Source organism: Peromyscus maniculatus, chromosome 22, assembly GCF_049852395.1.
Source record: "Peromyscus maniculatus bairdii isolate BWxNUB_F1_BW_parent chromosome 22, HU_Pman_BW_mat_3.1, whole genome shotgun sequence".
Taxonomy (NCBI): domain Eukaryota; kingdom Metazoa; phylum Chordata; class Mammalia; order Rodentia; family Cricetidae; genus Peromyscus; species Peromyscus maniculatus.
Window position 1 is genome coordinate 8,547,080 of NC_134873.1, and position 10,373 is coordinate 8,557,452.

The window sequence follows — 10,373 nt, forward strand, 5'->3', positions numbered from 1 at the left end:
AAAAAAAACTTTTCTTAACATACGAGGGTGGGTTTGACGTGTCTATCCTGGGGACCCACATGGAGGAAGAGGACCGGCTCAAACAGGTTGTCCTCTAACCTCCACACATGCCCGACACACATGCACTACATAAATAAATGCATAAAAACAATCAAAACCGCCAGAAACTCCCCGTGTCTTTTTTTTCTTCTTTTCTGACATTACAAGACTTGCTAAGATAGGACTTCCCCCAAAAAACTACATTTCCCAAAGTCCCTTGCAGCAGAAGGCCACGTGGCCCGCGCTGACCAATGGAATGAGAACACACTCACAACGTCCGGTTTCTGCTGCTCAGGGAGCCGAGCGGCCGGTGCTCGCTCCTTTCCGATTCCGGTCCTGGCGGAGCTGAGTCTCCTGCTTGTTAGCCTGAGGGCGGTGTTGGCTGGGGGACGCAGGCTCGTGACTCAGCCGTCAATAACTATTATAGTGGCAGGACCCCCTCTATTGTCCCAGCACCACATCCTCCCCAGAGACACCACGTGCCACAGTAAATGGACACGTGGCCGCTGGGAGCACCCCGGAAAAACCCATGGCCACCGTCTCCTGTCCACCTAGAGGATGCAGGTTGCGGTTCCACAGAGTCCTGTCCAATGTTCACTAGGGTTCTGGATGTTTCCGAGGCCCTGAGTTTACAGGCGAGGTCTTCCGGCCCTCTAGAGTACCAAGCTGGGTCCAGTTCGCGGCCACTGAGGGCCCAGGCGAGGTTCCCCTCCCCCACTGTCACTTTAGGGACCCAGGTGAAGTCCAGCGTGGCCACTCTGGCAGTCTAGCTTGGGTTCAGCCTGGTCACTTTAGGAATCCAGGTGGGGCCCCAACATGATCACTCTGGAGGCTCAAGTCGGGGTCCCTCCTGGTCACTCGGAGGGCCCATGCAGGGTTCCTCCAGACACCCAGTCTTGTCATCCGCCGACTGGGCCCCTGTCTGGCCCCACATGTGGTTGTTGACGCCCAGCTGAACCATCTGGGCATGGTGAATAATGAGAGATCCTGGAGTCTGGGGGGCTGCGGAGGAGGCAGGTGGGAAGGGTGGAGACTGCGGGAAAGACGGGGACGGCGGGAAAGACGGAGGCTGCGGGAAAGAGGGAGGCTGCGGGAAAGAGGGAGGCTGCGGGAATGACTCGGGCTGCGGGAAAGACGGAGGCTGCGGGAAAGACGGAGGTTGCGGGAAATAGGAAGAAACTGGGGTACCACCCTGCTGTGGATGTGAAGGTGTCGGCTCTGGACATCCCAGCCAACGGGGGAATGTAGGGGTCCCCACTGACAAGTCCTTCCCGAAGGCCCCCCGCAGGCTGTCCATCTGCGCTTGCCAGGCGCTGCAGCTCTGGACGTAGGCCGAGTAGGCAGCCGACACGGCAGCCACCCTTTGCCGCTCAGCCTCTAGCTGTACGCTCTGCTCCTGGAGGGCTCTGGCCTCCTGCTTTTTCTTCCAGCGTATCCGGTGTGCCTGGAGCTTCTGTGGTTTGAAGGTGTTCGCCACCTTCCTGGCAAAGATCGGGGAGTGTTCATCCAGCCACACAAGGCTGTGGAGCAAGCTGGTTGCGCTGGGGCTGAGCTGGGCCTGGGAGCACTCCAGTGGGAGGAGGGGGATCACAGAGTCCTGCCTTCCCGACTGCGTGAGGCTGTTCATAAGGGCATGGTTGACTTGGTGCAGGCTCAGACGACAGTCGAAGTTGGTGGTCAGGAGCAGAATGGTATACCCCGAGTGGTCAATGGCATCTTGGAGACAATGCAGCTCACCCCGCCCAGGCACCTGAAATTCCTCACAGAAGGTGGCCCCATCGGGCACCCCAAGGGTCTCCAGCTTCTCTCGGATACGTAGGGCCACGTGTTCATCAGCCCTGGCATGGATGACCACGAAGTTATAGAATTTCTGCTCAGATGTTTCCAAGTGGCCCAGAATGGGGGACGCGGAGGCTGGGGGGGCAGAGCAGCCGCTGGAGGAGGAATTGGAGGACGGAGGGGAGGAGGACGAAGGAGGCAGTGTAGAGGGGGCCTGGGAGGACGGTGGCTGGGCAGGGGGGTTGGATGTGGTGTTCTGCAGACTGTCATCTCCTACAGACCCGGGAGGTGACAGCTGACTTGTGATAGACAGCTGTTTTCCAGTGCTTTCCGTGGTGGGTGGCAGGAGAGACTGAGAGCCTGCAGATACCTCCGTGCACTCAACAGGGCAGTGGACACTCGTGTCTGGAGCAGCCGGAGAGTCAGGGAGGACGGCCGAAGCCACCTCCGGGGACACCTCTGGGACCCCACTTCTCTGTGGTGACCCCAAGGGGACACTGGTCTCCACTGAAGGGGGCCAGCTCACTTCCTCAGGTTCTTGGCAGCCTACAGGGACAAGCTGAGGCTCAGGGGAGGCCGGGGGTGTGCCACAGAGCTTGCTGGGCCCATGGGTCCCACGTTGTGGACAGAGGAAAGGCAGGGTGGGTGACTGGCTGATCTCCAAGTGGCTGGCCAGGGAGGCCATGCTGCCGGTGGAGTGTAGAGAATGGCCCCGGCTCCAGTCTGATGTATCAATGGGTCGAGGCTGGCTCCTGGTCAACGAAGGGGATGCCGAAGACGGCGGCAGGCCACCCAGATCAGAGTGGAGTGGCTGGAAGCCACGGGAGCCCCCCATGAGGAATGAACTGCACCGATCCCAGGCCTCCTTCTGGAGTTGGCCCAGCAGGTGGTCACCCTGGGAGGCGAGGTCACGGAGGGCCACCTGGTAAGCCATGTCCCTTGTGGAAGCCGGACACAGGTTCTCCTCGGCCAGCAGGTGGTACAGGCGAGCCACAGTCCAAGACAAATCTGGAGGCTCCTCAGGGTCTTCTGTGCTGTCCACACCTGCCCACTGGCGGGCTACCAGCCGGGCCGCCGTGTCCGCCTTCAAGGACTCCAAAGCGGTCCTGGCCTCGGTGTCCTGGCCCAGAGCCAAGAGCACCATGGCGTGAAGAAGCTTGGACTCCTGGCTGCCTGGATGCAGACTCCCCAACTTGTGTTTCAGGTGGGCCAGCCTGTCCCTTCCCATGGCTTCTAGAATATCAAAGGCGCCATGGAGTGATGGGCCTGGGTTGGCCATGGATGGGGGAAGGTGAAGCCTGGAGCCACAGAGGCTGGGGCAGGTGGAGACATGTTCCAGACCAACAGCCTCCTGCACCGCCTGTCCCCTGCTGCAGGAGGTCCTGGAGGGTAGTGCAGCAGACCTGTGGAATTGGGAGTTCATCGTGACTTTCCAAACAAGACAGCACAGCACCTTAACTCCAGCACAGCACCCCGGGAGGCCGAGGCAGGGGAACTGCTGTGAGCTCCAGGCCAGCCAGGGCTACATGAGGTGTCTCCAAATCCGCAGGAGGGCTGGGGCCAGAGGGGGAGCACTGAGGACAGAGGGGGAGCACTGAGGACAGAGGGGGAGCACTGAGGACAGAGGGGGAGCACTGAGGACAGAGGGGGGCACTGAGGACAGAGGGGGAGCACTGAGGACAGAGGGGGAGCATTGAGGACAGAGGGGAGCACTGGGGACAGAGGGGAGCACTGAGGACAGAGGGGGAGCACTGGGGACAGAGGGGGAGCACTGGGGACAGAGGGGGAGCACTGAGGACAGAGGGGGAGCACTGGGGACAGGGGGAGCACTGGGGACAGAGGGGGAGCACTGGGGACAGAGGGGGAGCACTGAGGACAGAGGGGAGCACTGGGGCCAGAGGGGGAGCACTGGGGACAGAGGGGGAGCACTGAGGACAGAGGGGGAGCACTGAGGACAGAGGGGGGAGCACTGGGGACAGAGGGAGGAGCACTGGGGACAGAGGGGGAGCACTGAGGACAGAGGGGGAGCACTGAGGACGGGGGGAGCACTGGGGCCAGAGGGGGAGCACTGAGGACAGAGGGGGAGCACTGGGGACAGAGGGGAGCACTGAGGACAGAGGGGAGCACTGAGGACAGAGGGGGCACTGAGGACAGAGGGGGAGCACTGAGGACAGAGGGGGAGCACTGGGGACAGAGGGGGAGCACTGAGGACAGAGGGGGAGCACTGGGGACAGGGGGAGCACTGGGGACAGAGGGGGAGCACTGAGGACAGAGGGGAGCACTGGGGACAGAGGGGGAGCACTGAGGAGAGAGGGGGAGCACTGGGGACAGAGAGGGAGCACTGAGGACAGAGGGGGAGCACTGAGGACAGGGGGGAGCACTGAGGATGGGGGAGCACTGGGGACAGAGGGGGAGCACTGAGGACAGGGGGGAGCACTGGGGACAGAGGGGGAGCACTGAGGACAGAGGGGGAGCACTGAGAACAGAGGGAGGAGCACTGAGGACAGAGGGGGAGCACTGAGGACAGAGGGGGAGCACTGAGGACAGAGGGGGAGCACTGAGGACAGAGGGGGAGGACTGAGGACAGAGGGGGAGCATCGAGGACAGAGGGGGAGCACTGGGGACAGAGGGGGAGCACTGAGGACAGGGGGGAGCACTGAGGACAGAGGGGGAGCACTGAGGAGAGGGGGGAGCACTGAGGACAGAGGGGGAGCACTGAGGACAGAGGGGGAGCACTGGGGACAGAGGGGAAGCACTGAGGAGAGGGGGGAGCACTGAGGACAGAGGGGGAGCACTGAGGAGAGGGGGGAGCACTGAGGACAGAGGGGGAGCACTGAGAACAGAGGGGGAGCACTGAGAACAGAGGGAGGAGCACTGAGGACGGGGAGCACTGAGGACAGAGGGGGAGCACTGGGGACAGAGGGGGAGCACTGGCCAAGCATTCATGGGGCTCCAGGTTCCACGATGCAAGCTGCACGAACCAGGTGTGGGGAGTGAGCGAATGAGTGGGTGAGCGGCTGTGTGAACTGGCATAAAACTCTCCGTGACTGACAGGACACTCGCAGGGATCCTCAGGTGGGAGGGCCACCATTGTCACTCATCCCAGCTCCCTGTTCACAGCTGAGAAGACCTCGGAGCCTGTCAGTCCTGGTGGCCCTGACACCTGACCTCCCTCCGCAGCCAGGCTGGGATGGGGCTCGCTCCCGTCCCGCCCTGTCTGCTGTGACCAGACAGCCCTGGCATGGAGTGGGTGGAGGCCAGGGATCCTTCTCAGCACCCGCAGGGCCCACAATGCCCCACAGAGAATGACCCGGCCACGCACATGTCCAGGATGCTCCAGAGGGACCGTGGTCTAGATCAGAAGTCGACAACTCGTCAGTCAACCCCCAGACTTTGCACACAGGTAACTAAACAGCCTTCAGAGACCGGACTTTGAGCAGCAGAGGTGGGCTGGGCTAAGTAAGGGGGCCAGGTAGGCAGAGGGAGGGGCCGAGCCAGAGTCACGGGAGCATGGAGGGTGGGGATGCAGACGGCAGAGAGCTGACCAGGAAAACGGAAAAGAGGCTGGAAAGAGCAAGAGCCAAGAAGGAAGCAGGCACGGGCACCACCCTGTCCGTGGCTGCTGGGAGGTGAGGCAGTCAGGTGTGAAAGTGAGGACAGAGGCAGTGACCGTGGGGACAAAGGAAACAGAGCTCAGACCTGGCGGACAGAGAAAGAGTGATGTTCACATTGGTCAGCTGCCCGCCCATCATGGCTGCAGGCAAGACTAAGCCTGAAGAAGGGTCAGGAACTCCGAGGATTAAGGCTTACGTTGGCAGACCTGAGTCCTAAGGACTCAGAGGTGAGTAGCTGCACGGGACATGGAAATGAAGACGTCTGAGGGACCACCAAGGGGAGGGCACCACTCGTACAAAGGCCCTGGGGCAGAGGACACAGCTCCGCAAAGGCACTGCCCCAGGGCCAAAGCCCTGCCAACTAAAGGCCTGTCCTGGTGTCCCCACCACACCAAAGATCTCCCAGCCACATCTAGGATGTCCACCCCTGCCCTCACGTCCCTCCTTCTCCCCGCACACCCACGCAGTGCCTCCCTGTGCTCCACATTTCCCACAGAGTCTGGGCACTGCCGTGGGAGATCCTGCACATGGAGTGGGGAACACACTCGGGCGGCAGGCAGAGCAACAGGAAATGATAAAAAAAAAATCACCTAAAATCATTTCGAGAAATAAAAGTGCCATGGAGGAAATGAACCTGAGACAACCTGGGGTGGGGATGCCCTGGAGAGGACACGATGGAGCCGCACCCCTGAAGGAGGTGAGGTAGTCCACAGAGCTCGAGTACAAAGGGCCTGGGGCACGGGGCGCAGCCTGAAGAGCAGGGGCATCCTGGCCTGTGGGAGTAGTGAGTAGACCAGATCAGAGGGAGGAGCGGCCAGGGCAGTTCTGACCCTGAGGGAGGTGGGAGCCCAGGCGGGCTGTGGGCAGAGACCCTAGGGAGGAAACTCCCTTTGCTTGCTATGGGGAAGACAGACTGTAGGGTTCTGGGGACACCAGGCAGAGCAGACAGTGTCACAGTCGACCAGGACTTGTCCTGCTATGCTGTCACGTACATGCTGTCATACCTCAGGGCCTTTGCATGGCTGTCCCTCTCTGCATACATCCTCAGGGCAGTCCCCTCCCCGGCAGGGCAGCGCTCATACCCATCTGCACTCGCTCCCACCCGCCGGAGTTTTCTCTCCACTCCTCAGGACCTCATACTGAGTTTTACTTCATGCCCTGGAAGAGCCATCAAGTCCCACACCAGACACCAATCTGGGACCCCGCAGGGGCAGGGCTCAGGGACACCTGACTAGTTCCTAGTATCCAGAGTGTCTGACACACAGCAGGTGCATAATAAATGCTGACTGAGGGCTGGCAAGATGGCTCAGTGGGGGAGGATGCTTGACGCTGCCAAGCTGGATGATTTGAGTTCAGTCCCTGGACCCATGTGGTGAAGGAAGACGGAAAAAAATTAAAATAAAATGAATAAATAAACAAACGGCTGGGCCTCATTAATCCCAGCACTCAGAGGCAGAGGCAGGTGGATCTCTGTGAGTTGGAGTCCAGCCTGGTCTACAGAGTGAGTTCCAGGACAGCCAGGGCTACACAGAGAAACCCTGTCTCAAACAACAGCAATAAATAAAATAACCTTTCACTGGAGGAAGAAAAAATAATACATGAACAGGACAATACCTGGTACACAGTCAGTGCTTAATAAGTGCTTATTGAGGACTGGAAATGCAACTGAGTGGATAGAGAGCTTGTCTGTATACATGAGGCCCTGCGTTGAACTCCCAGTGCCAGGATGAGAGAGGTGGGACGGAGAAAGGGAGCGGGGAGAGGAGAGAAAGACAGAACCAGGAGAGAGAAGTGTTTATTGACACAATTAAGCAATGAACAGGCAAAATATAGCAGGTCACGCACAGTTTTAGATTTTATTGCTTGCTTTTTATTGTTGTTGAGACGGGATGTCACACACAGACCAGGCAGGCCTGCACTATGTAACCCAGGATAACCTTGAATTTCTGATCCTCCTGCCTCTACTACCTAAGAGTGTCAGTTTCCTCTTATCCAAGCTACTTGAAAAGCTAAGGCAGGAGGATCTCTCTCTCTCTCCTTTTCTTTTCTTTCTTTCTTTCTTCCCTCCCTTCTTCCTTCCTTCCTTCCTTCCTTTCGATTTTCAAGACAAGGTTTCTCTGTTATAGCCTAGGCCATCCTGAAACTTGCTCTGTAGACCAGGCTGGCCTTGAACTCACAGAGATCCACCTGCTTCTGCCTCCCAGTTTTGGGATTAAAGGTGTGAGCCACCACTGCCCAGAAACAGAAGGATTTCTTGAGAGCAAGAGATCAGGGCTAGCCTAGGTGAGTTCTAGGCCAGCCTGGTCTACATAGTGAAAACTTGTCTCCAGACACAATAAATGACAACATAACATAAATAACATAAAAATAAAAGTTATTATTTTTAAGAGCGGGGTGGAGGTACTCAGTTGGTAGAGCTCTCATCTGGCATGCATGAGACCCTGGGCTGTATCCCTAGCATGAACTGGGACTGGTGAATGGGAGGGGTGGGGGGTGGATGAGTGAGTGAATGGGTGGGTGGGTGGGTGAGTAGATGGATGGGTGGGTGGATAGATGGGTGGGTGGGTGGATGGATGGGTGAGTGGATGGATGGGTGGATGGATGGGTGGGTGGATGGATGGATGGATGGATGGATGGGTGGGTGGATGGATGGGTGGGTGGGTGGGTGGATGGGTGAGTGGATAGATGGGTGGGTGAGTGGATGGGTGGGTGGGTGAGTGGATGGGTGGGTGAGTGGATGGATGGGTGGGTGGGTAGGTGAGTGGATGGGTGGGTGGGTGGATCGGTGGGTGAGTGGATGGATAGGTGGGTGGGTGGGTGAGTGGATGGGTGGGTGGGTGGGTGAGTGGATGGGTGAGTGGATGGATGGATGGGTGGGTGAGTGGATGGGTGGGTGGGTGGGTGAGTGGATGGGTGAGTGGATGGATAGGTGGGTGGGTGGGTGGATGAATGGGTGGGTGGGTGGGTGGGTCTCCCTTTCTTTCTTGCCTGTCCTCCCTCGGGCAGAACTGACAGTCTCTTGTGGTACAGGGCAACCCTCCCCCAGTCCTGGTGACTGTCAGCTCTGGGACTCAGGGACTGAGAGCTGCCAGGGAACTAGGAATGGTTCCCAGCTGATCCCGCATGGACGCAGGGGCAGCTGGCTGCAAGGGTGCACCAGGCCAGTCTCCACACCTAGCAGCCGGCGCCTGTGTTACTCTGGGGACAGGGGCTTTGACAGAGGACACTGAGGTAGAGAAAGTAGATCTGGTCAGGAAATAGAGAACAGGGGAGGGATTGGGGGTGGGGTGGGTTGTGGCGGGAGGAGACCTAGGAGCTGGAAGATCTAGGAATTGGGGGTCACTGGGGGTTGAGGAAGCACCCAGGATCGCAGGGATGGGTTGAGGGTCAGGAGTTGGGCTGCGGATCTGAGTGTCCATGGGAAATGGCTTGAGGAAGCAGAATGGGCAGCAGGTGGGGGCCCAGTGTGCCACCCAGGCTGTCCAGGGCCCTCCCGGCCTGCCCCTGCCGTCCCCTCAGCCTTCATCCTACCTGGCAGTGGGGTCCTGGCTCGTGGATCTCAGGGTTCCTGGTGGCCGCTGGAGGAGGAGGAGGGAGAAGAGGAGGGAACGGTTCCACCCCTTCCGTGTGTGGGAGGAGCAGATGAAGTCAGCTGTGTCCGCCCCAGAGGGGAAAGTCCCCAGGGCGCCCCGGACGGACCTGGCCCTGCCCTCCGCCCAGTGCCACGTGGAACAAGGCAGGGCTCCCATTGTGTGGCGCCAAGGCAGAGGAAGGAGGAACCCGCACCCCCAGAGACCTAGGGGATGGTGGCCACAGTGACACACTGTGGGGATTCACCATGCATCATGTGGCTAAGTTCACAGGAACCCTGGTGACTTATACCTATCAGTCCAGCACACTGGACGCTGAGGCAGGAGGATTGCCCTGAGTTCCAAGCAAGCCTGACCCACACAGTATGACTTTCATCTCAGAAAAAAAAAAAAAAAGTAAAAGACCAGGCGGTGGTGGCACATGCCTTTAATCCCAGCACACGGGAGGCAGCAGGTGGATGGATCTGTGAATTCGCAGCCAGCCTGGTCTACAGAGTGAGTTCCAGGGCAGCCAGAGCTACACAGAGAAACCCTGTCTGAAAAACCAATAAATAAATAATAAATACAAAATAAGTAAACAAGAGTGCTGGAATCTACAAAGGAAATCAATTTGGTTGAGAATATTTTTTAGCGTTTTATTTATTCAGTTTTTTCATGTGTGTGTGTCTGTGTGTGTAGGTCGAAGGACAGCAAGCCTCTTTGTATGAACATGACGCTATCCTGGAACTTTGGGCTATCCTCCAGGCTCAGCCTCCCAGATGGTTATATTACAGGCATGTTTTAAAACTGATGAAACTCAATTGTGAAAACGGAAAAGCAGAAGCAGCTTACAGGGGACAATTAGGAAGTGGTATGCACAAATGAGCCACCCACCCCACCCCCACCCTGTCACTGCGAGATTCTAGGTGGGAGAGGGGGAGCTGTACCTGACCACGCCCCCAGGCCCTCACTGGGTGGCTCCACCCCTGACCACGCCCCCAGGCCCTCAATAGGAGATTCGAGACAGGAGTATCTGGCTCATGTCACTGAACAAGATGCCTCCGTACCTCTGGAGGTTGGAATTACAACGGCCTGTTTTCCTCATGTGCATGTTTGTGGGAGTCAGGGTTGGAATTAGAAGGGCCTGTTTTCCTCATGTGCATGTTTGTGGGAGTCAGGGGTTAGCAGGAGTGTCTTTCTTGGTCACACTCCAGCACTTGACCACTGGAACTATCTCTCCTGTTCCTGAGTTTTGCTGTTTTGAGAGAGGGTCTCATGTAGCCCAGGCTAGCTTCAAACTTACTATGTAGCCAAGGATGAACTTGAACTCCTTATCCTCCCATCTCTCCGTCAAGGGAAACAGACATGAGCA

At 58.2% G+C, this 10,373-nt stretch overlaps 1 protein-coding gene across 1 annotated transcript; it reads right to left on the reverse strand.

The window, feature by feature from the left end:
- Positions 1–859: 859 nt before the first annotated feature.
- On the reverse strand, positions 860–9,077 carry Ticam1 (TIR domain containing adaptor molecule 1). Its single transcript, XM_006982249.4, has 2 exons — positions 8,964–9,077; positions 860–3,221 (listed from the first exon to the last, which is right to left on the reverse strand). The coding sequence occupies exon 2, from the start codon at positions 3,095–3,097 to the stop codon at positions 860–862; it is 2,238 nt and encodes a 745-aa protein (XP_006982311.3). The 5' UTR covers positions 3,098–3,221; positions 8,964–9,077.
- Positions 9,078–10,373: the final 1,296 nt, after the last annotated feature.